Source organism: Choloepus didactylus, chromosome 4, assembly GCF_015220235.1.
Source record: "Choloepus didactylus isolate mChoDid1 chromosome 4, mChoDid1.pri, whole genome shotgun sequence".
Taxonomy (NCBI): Eukaryota; Metazoa; Chordata; class Mammalia; order Pilosa; family Megalonychidae; genus Choloepus; species Choloepus didactylus.
Window position 1 is genome coordinate 19,981,177 of NC_051310.1, and position 24,082 is coordinate 20,005,258.

Sequence of the window (24,082 nt, forward strand, 5' to 3'; positions counted from 1 at the left end):
TAGCTGGGAAGGCACGTGACTGGCGTCTGCTCCAAAGTTCTGGTTTCAAAATGGCTTTCTCCCAGGACGTTCCTCTCTAGCAAGCTTGCTCCTCTTCAAAACGTCACTGACAGCTGCACTAAGTTCCATCTCTGAGTCAGCATGTTTATATGGCTTCACTGATCAAGGCCCACCCTGAATGGGTAGGGCCATGCCTCCATGGGAGTATCCCTCCAGAGTCACCACCCACAGCTGGGTGGGGCACATTCCAAGCAAATCTAATCAGCACCAAAAGTCTGTCCCACAAGACTACATCAAAGATAATGGCGTTTGGGGGACAAAATGCATTGAAACCAGCACAGATGTTATAAGAGACAAAGGAGGTCTCTATATACTAATAAAAGGGACAATTCTACAAGAAGAAATAACACTCATAAATGTCTATGCACCCAATCAAGATGCATCAAAGTACATGAGACAAACATTGGCAAAACTGAAGGAAGCAATAGATGTTTCCACAATAATTGTGGGAGACTTCAGTACATCACTCTTTCCTATAGATAGATCAACCAGACAGAGGACCAATAAGCAGATTGAAAATCTAAACAATTTGATAAATGAATTTGACTTAACAGGCATATATAGAACATTACATCCCAAATCACCAGGGTACACATTCTTCTCAGAACTTTCTCCAAAATAGATCATATGCTGGGCCAAAAAACTAAGCCTCAGTAAATTTAAAAAGATTAAAATTATTCAAAGCACATTCTCTGATCACAATGCAATATAATTAGAAGCCAATAATCATCAGAGATTTAGAACATTCACAAATATCTGGAGGTTAAAGAACACACTCATAAACAATCTGTGGGTTAAAGAAGAAATAGCAAGAGAAATTGTTAAATATCTAGAGATGAATGAAAACAAGAGCACAACATATCAAAACTTATGGGGTGCAGTGAAGGCAGTATTGAGGGGGGAATTTATACATACATTAATGCATACATTAAAAAGGAAGAAAAAGCCAAAATCAAAGAACTAATGAAACAACTGAAGAAGCTAGAAAGGGAACACCAAACTAATCCTAAACCAAGTAGAAGGAAAGAAATAACAAGGATTAAAGCAGAAATAAATGACATGGAGAACAACAACAACAAAAAACAATAGAGAGAATAAATAAAACCAAAAGTTGATTCCTTGAGATCAACAAGATTGACAAGCCCTTAGCTAGACTGACAAAAGCAAAAGAGAGAAGACCCAAATAAACAAAATAATAAATGAGAAAGCAGACATTAGTATGAATCCTGAAGAAATTTAAAAAATTATAAGAGTATGCTATGAACAACTGTATGCCAACAAACTGGATAATGTAGAGGAAATGAACAATTACCTGGAAACACAGAACGATCTAGACTGACCAGAGAAGAAAGAGAAGACCACAACAAACCAATCACAAACAAAGAGATCCAATCAGTCATCAAAAAGTTTCCCACAAATAAATGCCCATGGCCAGATGGCTTCACAGGGGAATTGTGCCAAACTTTCCAAAAAGAACTGACATCAATCTTACTTAAAAACTTTCAGAACATTAAAAAAACAAAAAAGGAACACCTCCTAACTCATTTTATGAAGCTAAGATAACTCTAATACCAAAACCAGGTAAAGATGCTATAAGAAAGGAAAACTACAGGCCATTTTCCCTCATGAATATAGATGCAAAAACTCTCAACAAAATACTTGCAAATCGAATCCAGACACATTAAAAATACCATGCACTATGACCAAGCGGGGTTCATTCCAAGCATGCAAGGATCAATCAATGTAATACTACACATTAACAAATCAAAAGGAAAAATATCAATTGATCATCTCAATAGATGTTGAAAAAGCATTTCACGAAATCCAGCATCCTATTTTAATAAAAACACTTCAGAAGGTAGGAATTGAATGAAACTTCCTCAATATGATAAAGGGTATATATGAAAAACCCACAGCCTGCATAGTACTCAATGGCCAGAGACTGAAAGCCTTCCTTCTAAGATCAGGAACAAGACAAGGATGCCCGCTGTCACCACTGTTATTCAACATTGTGCTAGAAGTGCTAGCCAGAGCAATCTGGCAAGATAAAGAAATAAAAGGCATCCAAATTGGAAAGGAAGAAGTAAAACTGTCATTTGCAGATGATATGATCTTATATCTGGAAAACCCTGAGAAATCGACGATACAGCTACTTGAGCTAACAAGCAAATTTATCAAAGTAGCAGGATGCAAGATTAATGCACATAAGTCAGTAATGTTCCTATACACTAGAAATGACCTAACTGAGGAGACACTCAAGAAAAAGATTCCATTCTCAATTGCAACTAAAAAAATCAAGTACCTGGGAATAAACTTAACCAAGGATGTAAAAGACCTATACATAGAAAACTATATAACTTTACTAAAAGTAATAGAAGGGGACTGTGCCGGTTTGAATGTATTATGTCCCCCAGAAAAAGCCATATTCTTTGATGCAATCTTGTGGGGCAGACATAATAGTGGGGATTAAGTTGGAACGTTTGGATTAGGTTGTTTGCATGGAGATGCACCCCACCCAACTGTGGACAATAACTGATGGGATATTTCCTTGGAGGCATGGCCCCACCCATTCGGGGTGGGCCTTGATCAGTGGAGCCATATAAATGAGCTGGCTCAAGGAGAGGAAACTCAGTGCAGCTGTGAGTGATGTTTTGAAGAGGAGCAAGCTTGCTAGAGAGGAACGTCCTGGGAGAAAGCCATTTTGAAACCAGAACTTTGGAGCAGACGCCAGCCACGTGCCTTCCCAGCTAACAGAGGTTTTCCGGACGCCATCGGCCATCCTCCAGTGAAGGTACCCGATTACTGATGTGTTACCTTGGACACTTTATGGCCTTAAGACTGTAACTGTGTGGCCAAATAAACCCCCTTTTTATAAAAGCCAATCCATCTCTGGTGTTTTGCATTCCGTAGCATTAGCAAACTAGAACAGGGACCTAAAAAGATGGGAAAATATTCCTTGTTCATAGATAGGAAGGCTAAATAAATGTCATTAGATGTCAATTCTGCCAAAACTCATCTACAGATTCAGTGTAATCCCTATCAAAATACCAACAACCTATTTTGCAGACTTGGAAAAGCCAGTTATCAAGTTCATTTGGAAGGGAAGGATGCCTTCAGTTGCTAAAAACATTCTAAAACAGAAAAATGAAGCGAGAGGACTTACACTCCCTGACTTTGAAGCTTATTATCAAGCCACAGTAGTGAAAACAGCATTGCACTGGCACAAAGACAGACATATTGATCAGTGGAATCGAATTGAGAATTTGGAGATAGACCCCCAGATCTACAGTTGACTGATCTTTCATAAGGCCCCCAAAACCACTGAACTGGGACATAATAGTCCCTTCAACAAATGGGGCGGGGAGAACTGGATATCCATATCCAAAAGAATGAAAGAAGACCCCTACCTCACACCCTACACAAAAATTAACTCAAAATGGATTAAAGACCTCAATATAAGAGGCAGTACCATAAAACTCTTGGAAGATAATGTAGGGAAACATCTTCAAGACCTTGTATTAGGAGGTTACTTCTTAGACCTTACACCCAAAGTACAAGCAATGAAAGAAAAAATAGATAAATGAGAACTCCTCTAACTTAAAAGCTTCTGTACCTCAAAGGAATTTATCAAAAAGGTGAAGAGGCAGCCAACTCAATGGGAAAAAATATTTGGAAACCATGTATCTGACAAAAGACTGATATCTTAAATATATAAAGAAATCCTGCAACTCAACAACAGTAGTACAGATAGCCTGTGCTGGTTTGGATGTATTATGTACCCCCAAATGTCATGTTCTTTGATGCAGTCTTGGGGCAGATGTATTTAATGTTGATTAGATTGTAATTCTTTGATTGAGCGTTTCCATGAAGATGCAACCCACTGAACTAGAAGTGATATCTCTGATTGGATAATTTCCATTTGTGGCCCCGCCCATTCAGCATGGGCCTTGATTAGTTTACTGGAGCACTATATAAGCCCAGACAGAAGGAGCGAGCTTGCTACAGCCAAGAGGGACACTTTGAAGAAAGCACTGGAGCTGAGAGCGTAGCTGCAGCTGAGAGACACATTTTGAAGAAGGCCGTTGGAAGCTGACACTGACATTTTGGAGACCGCCATTTTCAAACACAACCTGGGAGTAAGCAGACACCAGCCACGTGCCTTCCCAGCTAACAGAGGTTTTCTGGACACCATTGGCCATCTTCCAGTGAAGGTACCTGATTGTTGATGACTTACGTTGGACACTTTATGGTCTTTAGACTGTAACTTTGTAACCAAATAAACCCCCTTTATAAAAGCCAATCCGTTTCTGGTGTTTTGTAAAAAGGCAGCATTAGCAAACCAGAACACAGCCCAATTATAAAATGGGCAAAAGATTTGAAAAGACATTTCCTGAAAAGGAAATACAAATGGCCAAAAAACGCATGAAAAAATGTTCATCTTCACTAGCTATTAAGAAGATACAAATTAAGACCACAATGAGATAGCATCTCACACCAATTAGATTGGCTGCCATTAAACAAACAGGGAACTACAAATGCTGGAGAGGATGTGGAGAAATTGGAACTCTTATTCATTGTTGGTGGGACTGTATAATGGTACAGACACTCTGGAAGACAGTCTGGCGGTTCCTTAGAAAACTAGATACTGAGTTACCCTTTGATCCAGAAGTTTCACTTCTTGATATATACCTGGAAGATCTGAAAGCAGAGACACAAACAGATATTTGCACACTGATGTTCATAGCAGCATTATTCACAATTGCCAAGAAATGGAAACAATCCAAATGTCCTTCAGCACATGAGTGGATAAACAAAATGTGGTATATACACACGATGAAATAGGAGTAGGAACATGTTGGAAGCAATGTAGTCATTTTAGGTTATTTGTTTTTTCTTATTCCTTTGTTTTGGTTTTGTTTGTAATGTTTTTTTTTATATTGTTTGTTTTTCTCATTTGTTGATAAATAAAGTTAAAAATAAGTAAATAAAAGATAATGTTGCAGTAAAATTGGTCCACTCAGGGTCTCATACATGCTTGGTGCTTTAATCCTTTCTATATCTTTTTTTATATTATTTTCCTAGCCTAGAATGTGCTTGCTTTCTTCTCCTTTTATCCAAGGCAGGCTCAAGTACCATCACTTCCCTAAAGCCTTTCTCTACAACCATTTGTCATCTTTAAGCATATATTACCAGGTGTTCTTATTTAACTGAAAATGTCCTGTATTCCCAATGAATTTGCAAAAGTTACCTGAATGTCTTCATTCACATTGTATCTAGCATAACTACTTTGCCAATAATAGGCCCATTTTTCTTTATTGGTGAAGTACAGGATAAGATTTAGAAGGAATCACATAGTTCTAGAAACACTGAACCTGGTTTCATTACCTTTTGAACAAATGTAAGAAAAAATGTCAGTTGAATTACAGTCTGTCTTATATTTTTTATTTGATAAATGTCTATGGCAAACAAGACAAAGACTGTAAAATTCCTGTTTTAGATATTAAAATAAATTTTTTGAATATTAATTGTGCAAATGACTTTTATAATTCTTTCTATTGTAGGTAGGTAGGGATCCCTCAATTCATGTATGGGATACAGAGACCGTTAAACCACTGTCAGTATTAAAGGGCTACCACCAATATGGTGTCTGTGCTGTCGATTTCTCAGGTAAGGCTGTTTTCTATCTCAGGAAAATGAGCAAACACAGAGGCAATAAATAGCGTTTTAATCTGCATCAGTATTGCCTAAGCTTGTCATTTAACTAAGACTTTCACAATTTTTATTAAATGTGCATGCTAGTGTCCTAAGCAGTCACAACTTTGAAAGTTTGGGTTGTCTGCCTAATTTGTAGTTATAATTTAATGACTATAATTTTTAGTGCCCATTAAAATAAACATGTTTATTAAGACTAAAAAAGTTGCATAACAACAGAAATCCTCTCAATTACTACCAGTGATATGTATCTCCCACTTTGGACAAACCCTGATGTAAATTAATGTTTCACAGCCACAGAGTAAATTTTGAAAAAGTTTAGGGTGAAAAGGCTAAGAAAGAGGCTTAAACTGAAATATTTGTTTATAAGATTTCTGTGACGTGACAATTTCAAGCTGTGTTATAAAAAATAATTTTAAGCCATGTTAGCTCTTTGCTCTGGATAGACCTATAATGAAAGCTAGGATTTGGGTTGGGAAGAGGGAGGAAATAGCATTAATAGAGAATTTTATATTTAAAAAAAACAGTAAATAGTGTTTTCTGCTGTTCTCACTGAAGCAATGTTAAGTCATCCAGAATAGAGTTTTTATGGGGGGCGGGGGGCATATATATACATGTAAGGATTCTGCTAAAAATCAAGTAAGCAAGAAAAAGAATGGCAAACTCAGGAATTCAACAAGAAAAATATTACTGTAGTAATAAACTACTAATTGAAGTTTGCAAGAGTGCAGCAGGGTAGAAAACTTATTATAGACTGAGCCTATACACCTATAAACACAGGTACATCTGTCAGCATGATGGACTTGGCTCAATCATTTCTCTAATATAGTCATTACTTGTTGCTTGATAATAGTAGCAACTAAAATAATTGCTCTTCACTAAAAGCATTCATATTAGTGGTGATATGTAGCTGTAACCTACATCTTTTATATTTGATTAACTTTCGTTAATCACTATGAGTTCTCATATCACAAAAGAGTCCTTATGGTGAATTTAATTGAAGGAAATATTTTCTTTCTTTCCTTCCTTTCTTAATTTCCTTTTCTTCTCATTTTTAAAAATCTTTTTCCATTTTTCTTGTCTCCCATCCCAACCTGGTGGATGGATAAGATAAATGAGGTCAGGGGAGATGTGTCAGCAAGTAAGTTTAGATTTGAGGAACTATTCTTCGCACCCACCCCTCCACTTTAAATTCTGGTTCTTGTTATAGTGTATGCATTCTTAATGTTTAACATTATTTTATAAAAATTTAAATATAGTGCTGTGGTTTTAGAATATGTACTGAATTTTTTAATCTTCTGAGTGTTAATATCTCTGATTAATTTTCACAGCGGATGGGAAACGTTTGGCTTCAGTTGGAATAGATGATAGCCACACTGTTGTGCTGTGGGACTGGAAGAAAGGAGAAAAATTATCAATAGCAAGGTAGGAAAAACCTTGATATCACACTGGTAAATTGAAATGCTTGAAATTATTTTGCACTTTAAAAATGTTTTTAAGTAAAAGAATTTTGAAATCAAGCAGACGTGAATTTTTTTATTGCTGCCATCTTTATTACCATCAAATAATTAGTATAATCATGATAAAAAGACAAATTATTTCAGTATTTGTAGGTTTCCCTTGTGAGCTCACTTTTTAATGTAATTATAGTATGGCATTGGAAATAACTGTTATCTAAAATCTCCATTTACAGGTGGAGTGAATTCTACTATATGATAGGCTATTGTATAGCCATTGGAAAGCATGATAAAATGCTCATATTATATAAATAAGTGAAAACACACCCACACACATGTCACAAAGAATTAAAATATTTTAATTTTCTCCAGTACATTTTTCTCCATTTTCTAAATTTTCTACAATGAACATGTATTATTTTTATAATATAAATGATTTGAACAATTGCTTTGAAGGAAATAGTTGAGTATCAGAGACTTTTTTTAACTTCCTGGTCCTTAAAGTGAGAAGTTAAAGCACTTTTAAAACATAGATAAATGCTTTTTACAGGGTGTATAAGCAATGCTCAAAAAAAAAGACAGTTTAAGAGAAAATTTGGTACATTGAGTTATGATGTAATATTATTTTTAAATTTCTTAAACTAATTCATGCCCACAAATAACATTTTCTGTGTACAGCAGTAGGTGCTATATGTGCCATTCAACAGAAGTTTATTTTACACTGTCCTGTCTTTTGAGATTAAGTTGAGGAGTTAACATATTAAAATAATGACAAAAGAACAAATGTACAAATGCATGATTACACAGCCCAAATCTGAAAAGCAAGTGCTAAACATATTCAGTAATGGAGTAATCAAGCTAGGGTATGGATTGGTGAAGTATTGTTACTGAATAGATGTATTTTCAGAGTTAAAAAACACTTCGTTGTTTATTTCAGAGGAAGTAAAGATAAGATTTTTGTTGTGAAGATGAACCCCTACATGCCTGATAAATTAATTACAGCTGGAATTAAACACATGAAATTTTGGCGGAGAGCAGGTAAGGAAGTGCTCCTTTTTCACTCTTGTGAAATTTAAGAAATTATTACTTTTAAAAATGATTTATCTAAGTGCAGTGTGCTATTCTGGATTGGATCCTGGAACAGAAAAAAGACATTAGTGGAAAAACTAGTAAAATCTGAATGATTGCTGGAGTTCAGTTAATAGTAATGTATCAGTGTTTTTTTTTTTTTTTTTCATTTTAACAGGTGTTCCATGGTAATGTAAGATGTTAACATTAAGGGAGACTGGGTGAGAGGTATACAGGAACACTTTGCACTATCTTTGCATCTTTCCTGAAAATCTAAAATTATCCAAATAAATAGTTTATTTTTTAAAAAGTGATTCTTTGTTATCTTGGTGCTACTTAAGTAGATGTAAAGTTTGTTTTGTCATTTATCATTTGCCTTTATGTAGTATTTGTATTTGCAAAAGGATTTAACATATGAGATTAATCAAGTGACAGCCTAGACTCTTTCCTCCTGTTAAAGACATGTTTTATAGTCTACACTGAAAATGAAAAATTTTGTAAAAATTCTCTATATGCTATAAAATAGTATTGAAATGGAATGTGATATTACTTTAGTCATTTGTAACTGTGGAAGAAGGTAACAATTTAAATTTTTTTTAAAAGTCCTCTTTTCCTAAAAGGATAGAATTTTTATAAATTTCAGCTATCTGATTTCAAAGTCTCTAAATTTACTCCTTTCTGACAAAATATGTAAATTTAGGAAGAAGTAAAACATATATTAGAAAGGAATTTGCTTAGTGAAGATATTTCTCAAGTTTAAGTGAGTTTTAAGTTGTAATCTACATAGAATACAAATTTATTTTCAGACTTGAGATTTAATACTTTTCCACAAACTCACCAGATCATAATTTATACACTTAGAAAGTGAAAAGAAGTATTTTAACACATTTGTAATTTCATTTAAACAGACTTTTCCTTTTGGGTATTTTAAATCACTTGGAATTACAAATACCCAGCAAGTAATGCTTACTATTTATGTCTTGGGAAAAAAAAACAAACCATGTTTGTTTAAAATAAGAGATTTAAACAAAGTAAGTAGTCTTAAAATGAAAAGATTTACAATTGAATTAACTTTTCTGCTCTTAAGTTTGATTAGACCCATAGTATACCTTTAACTGAACCATAAAAGAATAAATCTTAAGACTTTGTTGTGCATTTAGTTCTTCCTCACTTTTGGAGTTCTGATTCACAGAGTTCACTAGCCAAGTGGGAAATAAATACCCATTTTGTTAATCTGGCTATGTACTGTCTAACCCTCCAAATGCATAGCTTTAGGTAAATTAAGTTGAAGAAGAGGACTTGGGCCCCTGGCTAAAACAGAGCTTTTCCCCTCCCTTCCCAGATCTAGGCTTTGACAATTCTGTGTTCAGGCATGCCGGTAATCGGAGAAAGAGACCCGAAGTCTGTTCATGTAAACAGTTATATGAAATAGGAATACAGGCCTGCCTCATCTACTCAGTCATGGGAGAAACAAATAAAATTATGAGATGACCACACTTTAGTCCAGAACAGTGGTTTTCAAACTTTAATGTATATCAAAATCACCTTTTTAAAAAGCATGTTATAACACAGATTGCTTGGCCCAAAAAATCACAGGAGTACCTGACTTAGTCTTGGTCTTGCAGCATAGTAATACTTTTCACTATAAAATAGGTATGACCCCAGGACTGGCAGGCTTTGACTAATCAGACTAGTCACTCCCCATCTTGGGAGTAAGGGGAAATGAGAAAGCAAGGGGATGGAGGACCCTGAAGGTTTCCTTAAATGCTCCTCTTCTGGGTAGAGGGAACCTGAACATAGAAATTTGGGAGGCTTGGAGAAATGCTTCCCGTTCCCCAGTTTTTAAGAATCCCTAAATTCTTCTGAGAGTCTAATTTCTAAGACTGTTTTTAAAAATATATGTTGAATATAATATATGAATGCATTATAAACTCTAGAGAGATGCTTGAAATTAATATGAAATTGATTTCAGGTAAATATATTTGGTTGCAATTAACTATTTAATAAGCCTAAATGCAGGATGAAGGCATTACTTTTTGAGTGTAGGCAAGCTACTTAATCTGAGTCGGTTTCCTACATTGTAAAACGGTGATAATACCATGTAACTTGTGGTGTCAATTAAATAAGATAATGCTTATAAATTTTCAGAGAACAATACCTGTCATTTATTAGTCCTTTCACCTAAAAAGTTTGAATTTAATCCACTGAAAGTTTTTGAGTACAATTATAAGATGACCTTGTAAAATAGGAACATGCTGTGATATCTTTATCAGAAAAACTATCAAATATCTAAACCAGGAATGGCAAACTTTTTCTGTAAAAGAACAGAGAGTAAATATTTTAGACTTTCCAGGCTAAGGGACAAAATCAAAGATATCATGTAGGTACTTATAGAGCAAGAAAGACACCTGCCTTACCTTACCCTATTTGTGCCCAGTTGCTATCAGCAGAAGACATTTTCTCGAAGAGCTACCTGCAAAGGAGAAGGGGTCTGGTTAGTTGGGGGCGGGGGCAACATGGTCAGCTTCACTCTCTGCCCCAGTGGCACATATCCTAGTGTGTCCTTCTCTCCTTCTGGAGAGCCTGACCTTGTCAACTTGGGCCAGAGGTGACTCAACTCTTGGACCTGAGATTCCACTGCTTGATGCCCCACAGTTGCCTTTAGCAGAGTCCCCAGCTTGTAGGTGATAACCAGTACAGGCGCTGGGTACTGCCAGGTGCTGCCACCAGCTGGGGAGACAGGCTCTGGGTGTGCAGGGAGAAATTGGCTTAGTCTCCATGACTCACAGTGCTAACCTGCTGCAATGAGCACTGACAAAAACAGGTGAAGACAGGATTTGACCTATGGGCCCATAGTATCCTGACCCTGTTCTAGGAGGATAATCCCTGTTCTAATGAAGACCAGTCCCTCCACTAGATCTCTTCTTTCACCTCGCAGGGACATCACTCCAACTGTAATTCTCTTGGTCTCTGGCATCATCAGTTATCCTTCTGTACTGAATTTATTCCTTAGCATAAAAACGTGATGTAATTTCTCCATCTTAAATAAACAGAACAAGCCAAAAATCTTCTTTCAACTCTACTTTACCCTCTAGTTGCTAATCATTTCTTTCCTTCTCTATATACTAAAACACCTCCAAAGAAGTTCACATTACACTCTCCTTCTTTCTCTTGAGAGAAGCCTAATCAGATTTTTGTTTTTGTTTTTGTTTTTTTGTATTGTTTTGTTTTGTTTTGCCTCACCACTCCATCTAAACTCTTGCAAGGTCACTAACAACTCTGGTTGTTATATTAAGAAAGGAAATCTTGAGAATACACGTGGAATCTGACCACTTTTTATCATCTTCCCTCCTACCACCCTGGTCTGTGCTACCTTTATCATTTGACCCGATGATTGAAATAGCCTTTCTAACTAGTTTTATCCTTGCTCTGTTCTTTGATCAGTTCTAAACCCAAAAGTCAGAATGAAGCTGTGAATAAATTATATGCCAGATCTTGTCATTCTGCTACTCAAATGTTTCCTGTCTCATTGAGAGTAAAAGTTAAATCCTTTATGGCCTCCAGTGGTGCCTCTGACCTCTCTGACTCTTTCTCCCACTACTGTCTCCCTTACTTTCTTTGCTGCTCCATACTGGCCTCCCTGGTTGTTCTTTGATTCCAGTCACTTCCTGAATTGGGACCTTGGCACTTGCTGATCTCTCTGCCTAGAACATGCTTCTTGAATGACTTGCTTTTACTCTTTTCTTCAAGTTTCCTTAGGCTTCAATTCTCAATGAGGCCTTCCTTAAACACCTTATTTAAGATTGATTCCTACTTCCTCTCTCCTTTTTATGCTTACACTTTCTCCAGAGCACCAATCATCACCTACCATACTAAACATTTTACTTATTTGTCATATTTATTGACTGTCCCCCACAATGAAGCCCCATGAAAGCAGGGAATTTTGCTGTCTGTTTTGTTCGTAGCTGTATCTCCAGTGCCTTGAATAGTGCCTGGCATATATACTTCTTGAAAGAAGGAAGGAAGGAAGGAATTCAATTGGAAAAATGGCCAAAGATATTGAGAGGTAATGAATGATCAATAAAAATTTGAAGAGATGATCATGTTGACAAATAAAAATGCAAATTAAAACCAATAAAATTCAGTTGATACTTCACATTCTCCAGTCTGACAATACCAAAGGTTCCTAAAGGTAGGAAGCAACAGGATACATTTTCACTGCTACTCAGAGTGTAAGTTGCTATACCAACTCTGGGGAACAATTTGGCAAAACTTGATACCTCTCCTGTCTATATGCTTTTCCTTTCTCATATACCCTATGGCCACTCCTAGGCATTCTTAGAGATACTCTTGCATTTATACAGAAGAGATAATTGCAAGAATATTTAAAGCAGCATTGTTTTCAATAGCAAATATTTGGGAGCAACTTACATGTGTACTAATAGGAAAATGATAAACTGTGGTGGGTTTTTATGGTGGAATGCTTTGTAGTTATGAAAATGAGTTTTCTGGAGGTACAAACCAACATGTATAAATCTCCATAACAAATTATTAGGAGTAAAGCAAGTTGCAAAAGAATACATACAGGGTGCTGCTTATAGGGTATTTTGAAACATGAAAAATAGTATGACATATTACTTAAAAATTCATAAATATGTAGTAAAAGTATAAAGGGATGCATGAGAACACTTAGTATCACATTCTGGATAGTAGGAGGTAAAGAAGGTAGAGGGGATTGACATGGCTTTTCAGTTTTTTTGGTAATTTTTTTAGGTTGATGCTGGATATACAGGTGTTCATTGTATTGTTTTTTAAATATCTTTTTGTTTTCTTAAATATGTCATACTAAAAATTTTGAGAAGCATTATCAAAAGTCCTAAGTACTGATTAAAACTGACTTAGTCCATTTTTTTTGTTTGTTTATCTAAAAAGCTGTGGCCTAAAAGCTGCCTTGAGCATGGCTGCTTCGCCAGGCAAGATGTTGCCCAAATCACTGATTGAGAGATCTGCATTTTTCTTTTTAACTCTTCCTACTGTTAAAAACAAAATGAAACAAAAACTGTAGGAAAGAAATTTTACTACTTTATATATTTATAAATTTTGAAAGTGGCACTTTTATAATATTTTTATGAACCAGGGGGAGGATTGATTGGAAGAAAAGGCTACATAGGCCCACTGGGAAAAAATGACACAATGATGTGTGCAGTGTATGGATGGACTGAAGAGATGGTTTTTTCTGGAACAGCCACGGGAGATGTGTGTATTTGGAAAGATGTCTTTCTTGTAAAAACAGTTAAGGCACATGATGGGCCAGTATTCAGCATGCATGCATTGGAAAAAGTAAGTGATATAAAGATATTTGAAGTTAAACATAATTTGAGCATTTTCAGAAGTAAAGGGACACTTCTTTTCTACCTGTCTGGGCCACCCAGTAATAACCTGTGGGCAAGGATTTTGTCAGCAGTGTGGCAGATGTAGCTTATTGACCTTGTTTCATTCATCTGAAATTCTTGACCACAGAGAGAAGTAGATCTGCTGTTTAAATAAAGTTTAACCTAATATTTATTAAGCCCTTATTACATGTGAAAAATTGTGCTAAGTGCTTTATGTATACTCATTATATCCTATGGGTAGGTACTATTATCCCCTTTTCAAAGAATGAGATGATGAAGTTTCTAAAAGAATATATCTAACTTGCTGAAAGTGGTAAACCTATTTTATGGTTCCAAATTAAATACTATGTTTTTAAAGTCCTTTACTAAAAGTAGAATGTTTAGTGTCTCTGTAAATATTCCATGTTAATGTTCAAAAACCATAATGGATTCTTATGCTAATTCCTATTCTTTAAATGCTGTATCTTTTAGCTATATTCTGTCCTCTAGAATTTTTCAATTTAAAGGTTATTTTTAAAAAATTAGATCTTTATTAACTTGAACCATTTATTTTCTCAGGGATTTGTAACTGGAGGAAAAGATGGTATGGTAGCTCTTTGGGATGACTCCTTTGAAAGATGTCTCAAGACCTATGCTATAAAAAGAGCTGCATTGGCCCCAGGATCTAAAGGTGACTTGAGATTTAGTTTATAGGAAAAGAGGTTACTTGCTCATTAACATGCTTGTTCATTGAAGTGGAATACATGGCATAGATTTTCCTTTCTTATTAGAAGGGCATCAGTGTCAAAAGGGAGAAACCATTAGGATACCAAAATCATTGCTCTCCTTTCAAAATCTATTTTATATGATACTCATGGTAAAATGTCAGCCATATGAAGGTTATTAATGTTAATTTTTAATTTTCCAAGGAAAACTGTCATGTGAGTTTCACGTTTTCCACCAGTCTGGAACTTGTTTGTAAACTTGGCATTTTGTTTCACACAAAGACCCACCCTGTGTAGTCTCCAGCCTTGCAGGCGCTTCTTCCCTTTGCCTTTCTTTCAGTGTATTTCTTCCTTTCAGGCACTGCACCATGCTCTCTCAGACCTCCAGGCCTTTGCTGTGCTATTACTTTTGCCTAGAATTTGCCCTTCCTCATCCTTTCTTGACCCCTCCAAATATCTGATCATATACTCAGTTTTTAAATCTCAAACACTACTTCTTCTAGGATGAAACATCCCCTACCCACCAAACTAGGTTAAATCCCTTCTGTATTCTTCCTTTTTCAGCATGCTTATCACACAGGGTCTGTTTTCCTCATTATATGCTCTGAGAGGGCGGAAGCTGGCCTATTGTGTTTACCAGTATATCACTGAAGCCTGCCTAGCACATGGTAGACATAAACAACATCTCTTGAGTTGAATTAAATTAAAATTACTAATAAGAATATTGGGGGTGCTCTCAACAAGGCAGGAGGTAGATGAGGAGGGGCTAATAAAAGAGGCAAAAAAAACAGTGTCAGAATGATAGGAGAGGTTCTGGCATAGTACAGAATTATGGAATTGTAGTATATAGGTGGTACTTTACTTTTGAGATTAGTAAATTGAATGGTTGAGGGAAATGCAGGGCATTTTTTAAAATACTTATATAAAATATAGGAGAAAGTAACCTTATAATGTGATTTTCATTGTCAAAATGGTATCATTGGCAATATTTTACATCCTTGCATTATAGTAACTTCATCCCTTGAAAAGGTCTCCATTTAACATTTCAGGTCTTCTCCTGGAAGATAACCCATCCATACGTGCCATATCATTAGGATATGGTCATATATTAGTTGGCACAAAGAATGGTGAAATATTAGAAGTGGATAAAAGTGGCCCAGTTACACTCTTGGTCCAGGTAATTTTGTATGTTAATATACTATTTTCTTTGCATATGATAGATTCTTTCAATACATAAGAGCTAAAAGTGCCAAGAAAGTATTAAATTGGTTAGGGAAATGTTTGTTAATGTTAATATATACAGAAGAATTGTTTTAAATTATGGCTAAATGAGTGGACATCAGTAGGTAAAAATGCATATGCTCATATGGATTAATTGCCAATACTTTTAAGTAATTTCTTGTCACAAAATAATGAAAACAATGGGGGTGGTGTAATAAGTTGCAGTTGAATTAACCCATTCTATTTATTTCACATTTAATTTTATTTCTTTGAGGTGTATTTGTTGAGCCCAAGACAGCTGTTTTTCTGTGAAATTCTTCAGTTTAGCTCTTTCTCCCTCAAGTTTCTAACTTTGAAAAATGAATATATGAATGTATGCTTAAATATTAGTGAAAACATTTATCAGTGAACAACTATTAATAATAAAACAAGATTACAAAAATATAAAAAATGTATATGGGAGAAATTTAAAATGGTAGGATTAGCTCCTGATTATATGATTTATATTTCCATCAGGAATGCTGCATTAAATTTTTAGATGTATGTCTTCTATATATATTATGTTTTTTTGAAAAGTAGGGAAGGAAATAGATAAATACTATAAAACACAGTAAATAAGATAGGATCTGTCCTGATGAAAAAGTTTCCTCATGCAGCTCTGTCCTAAATACTGATACCGAAAAATGTGGGGTTTTCTGCCTGCTGTGCACAGCAGCAAGTCTATGAAACTGGGAATTCAAAGAGAGAAAGAGTTTATTGCTAAGAGTGAAGCAGGAGCTCACATGACCTATTGGCCCTAAAATTTCTCTCCTCAAGTCTAAGGAGTTCAGGATTTTATGGATTCAAACAAGAGGAGATGGAATTGTTAATTTACAGTAGTTAAGTTGTCATGGCCCCAGAAGGCTTTTGTAGCGAAAGGATTAAAAAAAAAGCACTGGACATATTCTGAGACATGAGCTTTTATTTTGGGGCTTACCTACAGGGTGGGAAGTTGGTCATGGTTGCTCTGCATTCAGGAGATTCTCTGAATGGATTCAGGAGCTGCTCTGAATGGCAGCGGGTTCAGAGCTCAACGTGAAGATATTCTGCAAAAGCAGGAGATGCCAGGAAGTGATTTATAAGGGGAAGGACAAAGGCATAGAAGAGCAGGGGTCTTGTGATGTGAGGAGGGATCGATTGTGGTCCACAGGGAAGAGGGGAGGATTATAGATTATCTTGTATCCTGAGGGAGTTTTAGGGAGAAGGTAGTTTCAGAAGGGAGGCAAGGTATCACAGGGAGGCCTGATTTTACAAGAAGAGTGGGCCAAACCTTAACTGTCCTAGGTAAAGCAAGCTGCTTTGTGCAGTCTTCAAGGCACTTGGGGAAGGCCCTGGGCCCAGGGCTCCCGTAGTCCACCCCCACGCAGCAATTTTCATTGACCATAGGACAGACATTGCATCTGTAATTCACAACAACAATACAGTGAACAGCAGCGTACAAATAAACCAGTATATATGGATAGTAATCCCATTAACAAGTGGCTCCATTGCCAAGTTAAAGAATTAAACCATTTGTACAAAGGATCATCAGATAAATGTTAAATATTTTGCATATGATCTTGAATGTGATTAAGAGCTTGTGTTACATTTTGTGAGTTATCAGGTACATATATACAACACTGACTATTATTTAAAGCACAGGTACACATGGAGCTAAAATAGCTAAAGGATAAAACTACCAGGCAGTCTTCTTTATTCTATATCTAATTTTTACTATTTCCTAACTTTGACTACAGAAATAAATTTCCCTTTCTGCAAATTTTCTGCAACTTTCTATATCCATATGGGTTTTGTCCTACATTTTCTTTTTCTTCATTCTGAAACAACCAGTCATTTAGGACAAAACTACTTTCCTTTTCCTTTTAATACAAAATACCCTTTATACCTCTTACACTTAAGTTACCAAAATAATTTTGGAAACTGTTTTCAAGCAAACATTCTACAGCATACAATTACCACTAAAATTAAAACTTGTTAGAATAATGCTGAATACTTAAAACACTTTAGTTAATGCATTATTGAAACAGTAATATACAACTTTTTAACAAGTATTAATAGGACATGTAGGAACAATATATAAGCTGAGTTTTCATTAGTGGATAGAGGAATTCCAGGTAAGGGGGGTTTTAATGCCATATTTTCTCCCCCTGCAGGGAGCCCTTCAGGTCAGATCTACAGTTAGTTTGGGGTTGCAAAGTTACAAATACAGTTCCCTGTGGGATGGGGATCCCAGGTGGGAAATACAAATAACCTTTGGCATAATAGCCCATGGGCTTAGGATTCTCAACCAGCATGGCTGCATGGGCCAGAACCAGAGCCAATTGACCTTATTTTCCCAAATTTCTAGTGTTTCTAGCACAGGCCAGAGCAGATGATTATTGCTGCCTCACTGAGACTTGAGGGCAGCTGGCCCCCTTGTTTGAAGTTGTGAGGCTTGCATGAGCCTGCAGTTACCATTTCCACAAGAGTGGGAGCTGCTACTTTGGGTCTGGAGTTAATGCTGGTACAGTCGTTGAATTCATTGTTGTAAGGAGTTTCTGTTATCCTTTAAGTGTTCCTTTAAAAGGCCATTCAGAGAGGGAAGATGGCGGTTAGGAGAGTCAGAGCAAAAATCATCTCTGTGAAAAACACTAGATAAAAGACAAAAGTGTCCCAGAATATCAGTTCCAGCATTGCACCGACTGGACACGGTCTGTTAAATCCACAGGGACTGTGCACTTGGTGAAACTGAGTCTGCCTTCAGAAACGAGTATGTAAGGCCGCTAGGGAGTCAGGAGAAACTGGGGGTTGGTATTTGGAGAGGGATTAGTTTTAAAACCCCAAAAGCGGCTGTGGATCTGGCAGTGAGAGCCACGCAGTCGAGTGTGGGGGGAATACCTTACCTACCCTGGGCACCTGCCTCAGTATCTGACATGGATGATAGCCTTTTGCACACCCGCAGCTAATTGTCCTGGAGCTAGGAAGGCAGAGGTCCATGAAAAGGGGGAAATTACCGCGCCTCATACAGCCATCTTTTCAGCAGGCTGGGAAAGCCACTGTGCAGCCCTGCGACTCAGAGCTACATCATGCAGTCAAGTGCAGTGGGAAATGCCTTCCGAACCCTGGGCACCCACCTCGGTATCTGGCATGGATAATAGCCTTTTGGACACCCACAGATAATTGTCCCACAGCTAGGAAGGTGGAGGTCTGCTGAAAGGGGAATTTATCACACTCCATACAGCCAGCCTCTCAGTGGACTGGGAACACCCCTGCATGGTACAGCAGCCCAGAGCTTTCCTCGGAGACTGCACTCACCTGTGACATTGAGCTGTCTTCCCCCACAGAGGCCCTTGGAGATGGGACTCGCATGGAAGTCCCAGGGGCCTTACACAAATACCAGGGTCTTGTAGGACGCAGCAGAGACAGACTGTGGGGAGACTGAGCAGAAGGTTGGGACTCCTGCAACAGCTTTAAGTCTCCAGGAACACCCAGGAGATTTGATTCTTAAAGCCACCATCCCTCCTTAACCACTCAGACACCCCCCTACATTCAGAGCTGGCAGCACCAACTACACACAGAAATTTGGTGCAATGAATGGACCCCCACAAGATTCAGACCCCCACTCACCACATAGACAAAGTTGAGGAGAACTGGCTTGAGGGTAATAGGCGCTCATGGGCATCATCGGCTGGTAACTCAGAGAAAGTGCAATCTACCAAGCTGTAGCTCTGACAAATTAGAGATAATTGTTCAGATAGGCCTGCATATCCTAAAAGAACCCTATCAAGATAAACAACAGAAAATTTTAAAGCACATGAAGAAACCAGAAGATGTGGATAACTCAAACCCAAACCCTCAAATCAAAAGATCAGATGAAACACAGTACTTGGAGCAACTGATCAAAAACTAATGACAAACAACGAAATCATGGCACAGGATATAAAGGACATGAAGAAGACCCTAGAAGACCATAAAGAAGAATTTGCAAGAATAAATTAAAAAATAGATGATCTTATGGAAATAAAAGAAACTGTTGATCAAATTAAAAAGATTCTGGGTACACACAGTAGTAGAGTAAAGGAAGCTGAGGAGAGAATCAGTGAGCTGGAAGAGGCCAGAAGGAACAGTGAAAGTACAAAAGAGAGAATGGGGGAAAAAATTTTAAAAATCAAAATGGACCTCAAGGATATTATGGACAATATAAAGCGCACAAATGTAAGAATCATTGGTGTTCCCGAAGGGAAAGACAAGGGTAAAGGTCCATGAAGAATATTCAAAGAAATTGTAGGAGAAAACTTCCCAAACCTTCTAAACAACATAAATACACAAACCATGGACGCACAATGAATTCCAAACAGAATAAATCCATATAAACTCACTCCAAGACATATTCTGATCAGATTTTCAAATGCTGAAGAGAAGGAGCAATTTCTGAAAGCAGTGAGAGAGAAGCAATTCACCACATACAAGGGAAACAGCATAAGACTAAGCAGTGACTACTCAGCGGCCACCATGGAGGTGAGAAGGCAGTGGTATGACATATTTAAAATTCTGAAAGAGAAAAATTGCCAACCAAGAATTCTTTATCCAGCAAAGCTCTCCTTCAAATTTGAGGAAGAACTTAAATTTTTCACAGACAAACAAATGCTGAGAGAATTTGCTAACAAGAGACCGGTCTTACTTGAGATACTAAAGGGAGACCTACTGCCAGAGAAACAAAGAAAGGAGAGAGAGGTATAGAGAAAGGTTCGAACTAAAGAGATTTAGTAAGGGTATGTTAAAGGAAATAAAGAGAGAGAGGGAAAAATATATCTGACAAATAAAAACCAAGGATAGAATGCCTGATTCAAGAAATGCCCTCACAGTAATAACATTGAATGTAAATGGATTAAACTCCCCAACTAAAAAATATAGTTTGGCAGAATGGATTAAAAAATATGAACCATCAATATGTTGCTTACCAGAGACTCATCTTAGACCCAGAGACAAAGAAATTGAAAGTGAAAGGATGGAAAAAATACTCCATGCAAGCTACAGCCAACAGAAAGCAGGAGTAGCAATATTAATCTCAGATAAAATAGACTTTAAATGCAAGGATGTTATGAGAGACAAAGACCATCACTACATGCTAATAAAAGGGATAATTCAACAAGAAGAAATAACAATCATAAATGTTTACGCACCCAATCACGATACCCTAATATACATGAGACAAACATTGGCAAAACTAAAGGAAGGAATAGATATTTTCTCAATAATTGTGGGAGACTTCAATACATAACTCTCTCCTATTGACAGATCAGCCAGACAGAGGACCAATAAGGACATTGAAAACCTTAACAATCTGATAAATGAATCTGAATTAATAGACATGTATAGAACATTGCATCCCAAATCACTAGGATACACATTCTTCTCAGGTGCTTATGGGACTTTCTCCAGAATAGATCATATTGCTGGTACATAAAACAAGCCTCAATAAATTTAAAAAGATTGAAATTTTTCAAAGCACATTCTATGATCACAATGGAAAACAATTAGAAGTCAGTAACCATCAGAGACTTAGAAAATTCACAAATATCTGGAGGTTAAACAACACACTCAAAAACAATCAGTGAATTGAAGAAATAGCAAGAGAAATTGCTAAATATGTAGAAACGAATGAAAATGAAAACAAAACATATAAAAACTTACAGGATGCTGCAAAGGCGGTATTGAAGGGGGAATTTATAGCTCCAAATGCATACATTAAAAAGGAAGAAACAGCTAAAATCAAAGAACTGTAGGAGCAACTGAGGAAGCTAGAAATTGAACCAAGTAGAAGAAAAGAAATAACAAGGAGTAAAGCAGAAGTAAATGGCATAGAGAACAAAAAAAGCAATAGAGAGAATAAATAACACCAAAAGTTGGATCTTTAAGAATATCAACAAGATTGGCAAGCCCCTAGCTACACTGACAAAATAAAAAAGAGAAGACCCATATAAACAAAATAATGAATTAGAGAGGTGACATTACTGCAGATCCTGAAGAAATTTAAAAACTTTTAAGAGGATACTATGAACAAATGTATGCCAACAAATTAGATAATTTAGAGGAAATGGGCAGTTTCCTGGAAATACATGAACAACTGAGAATGACCAGAGAAGAAAAAGAAGACCTCAACAAACCAATCACAATCAAAGAAATCCAATCAGACATCAGAAAGCTTCCCACAGGTAAATGCCCAGGGCCAGATGGCTTCACGGGGGAATTCTACCAAGTATTCCAAAAAGAATTGACATGAATCTTGCCTAAAGTCTCAAAACATCGAAGAAAATGGAACACTACCTAACTCATTTTATGAAGCTAACATCACTCTAATACCAAAACCAGGCAAAGATGCTACAAAAAAGGAAAACTACAGGCCAATCTCCCTAATGAATATAGATGCAAAAATTCTCAACAAAATACTTGCAAATTGAATCCAAAGACACATTAAAGAAATCATGCTCCATGACAAAGTGGGCTTTATTCCAGGCATGCAAGGGTGGTTCAACATAAGAAAATCAATCCATGTATTACTACACATTAACAAATCAAAAGGGAAAAATCAAATGCTCATCTCAATAGATGCTGAAAAAGCATTTGACAAAATCCAGCATCTTTTTTTTGATAAAAACACTTCAAAAGGTAGGGATTGAAGGAAACTTCCTCAATATGATAGAGGGCATATATGAAAAACCCACAGCCTGCATAGTAATCAATGGCGAGACACTGAAAGCCTTCCCTCTATGATCAGGAATGACACAAGGGTGCCCACTGTCACCACTGTTATTCAACACTGTGCTAGAAGTGCTAGCCAGAGCAATCTGGCCAAAGAAATAAAAGGCATCCAAATTGGAAAGGAAGAAGTAAAACTGTCATTATTTGCAGATGATATGATCTTATATCTGGAAAACCCTGAGAAATCGATGACACAGCTACTTTAGCTATTAAGCAAATTTAGCAAAGTAGCAGGATACAAGACTAATGCACATAAGTCAGTAATGTTCCTATACACTAGAACTGACATAACTGAAGAGCAACTCAAGAAAGAGATACCATTTTCAATAGCAACTAAAAAAAATCAAGTACCTGGGAATAAACTTAACCAAGGATGTAAAAGACCTATACAAAGAAAACTACATAACTTTACTAAAAGTAATAGAATGGGACTTAAAAAGATGGGAAAATATTCCTTGTTCATGTATAGGAAGGCTAAATGTCATTAGATGTCAGTTCTACCGAAATTCATCTATAGATCAATGAAATCCCTATCAAAATTCCAGCAACTTACTTTGCAGACTTGGAAAAGCTAGTTGTCAAATTTATCTGGAAGGGAAAATGCATCAAATTGCTAAAAACATTCTAAAAAGGAAAAACGAAGCAGGAGGACTTACACTCCCTGACTTAGAAGCTTATAAAGCCACAGTAGTCAAAACAGCATGGTACTGGCACAAAGATAGACATATTGATCAATGGAATCAAATTGAAAATTCAGAGATAAACCCCCAGATCTATGGTTGATCTTTGATAAAGCCCCCAAAATCACTGAATTGGGACATAGCAGTCTTTTCAACAAATGGTGTTGAGAGAGCTGGATATCCATATCCAAAAGAGTGAAAGAGGACTGCTATCTTACACCCTACAAAAAAATTAACTCAAAATGGATTAAAGACCTCAACATAAGAGAGAGTACCATACAACTCCTAGAAGATAATGTAGGGAAACATCTTCAGGACCTTGTATTGGGAGGTCACTTCCTAGACCTTATACCCAAAGCACAAGCAACAAAAGAAAAAATAGATGAATGGGAGCTCCTCAAACTTAAAAGCTTCTGTACCTCAAAGGAATTTGTCAAAAAGGTAAAGAGGCAGCCAACTCAGTGGGAAAAGGTTATTTGGAAACTGTGTATGTGACTAAAGACTGATATCTTGCGTCTATAAAGAACTACAACTCAGTGACTATAGTACAGACTGCCCAATTTTAAAATGGGCAAAAGATATGAAAATGACAGTTCTCTGAAGAGGAAATACAAATGGCCAAAAAAAAGAAACACATGAAAAAAATGTTCATCTTCGTTAGCTATTAGGGAGATTCAAATTAAGACCACAATGAGATACTATCTCACACCAGTTAGATTGGTTGCCATTAAACAAACAGGAAACTACAAATGCTCGAGAGGAGAAATTAGAACTCATTCATTGTTGGTGGGACTGTATAATGGTACAGCCACTTTGGAAGACAGTCTGGCGGTTCCTTAGAAAATGAGATATAGAAAAATAGTGCGGGGGGTGGGGAAGATATGGGTATTCTTTTTTTTCTCTGATTTTTTTTTTATTCTTCATTTTTTTCGGGTACAAGGAAAATGTTCAAAAAAATAGATTGGGGTGATGAATGAACAACTATGTGATGGTAAGATGAACAATTG

The 24,082-nt window shown here is 36.6% G+C and overlaps 1 protein-coding gene across 9 annotated transcripts in view; it reads left to right on the top strand.

Annotated features, from left to right (window-relative positions):
- The window catches only part of EML5 (EMAP like 5), a 264,217-nt gene that overhangs the window by 111,343 nt on the left and 128,792 nt on the right, over window positions 1-24,082 (top strand). For all 9 annotated transcript variants that reach the window (XR_005216273.1, XM_037832109.1, XM_037832110.1 and 6 more), the window contains 6 exons: window positions 5,622-5,727; window positions 7,104-7,197; window positions 8,167-8,267; window positions 13,435-13,637; window positions 14,249-14,360; window positions 15,444-15,571. Coding sequence is in view for 8 of the 9 variants with exons in the window: in XM_037832109.1 (XP_037688037.1) it covers window positions 5,622-5,727; window positions 7,104-7,197; window positions 8,167-8,267; window positions 13,435-13,637; window positions 14,249-14,360; window positions 15,444-15,571 (744 nt within the window). In the remaining variant the exon portion in view is untranslated. The remainder of the gene's footprint in view (window positions 1-5,621; window positions 5,728-7,103; window positions 7,198-8,166; window positions 8,268-13,434; window positions 13,638-14,248; window positions 14,361-15,443; window positions 15,572-24,082) is intronic.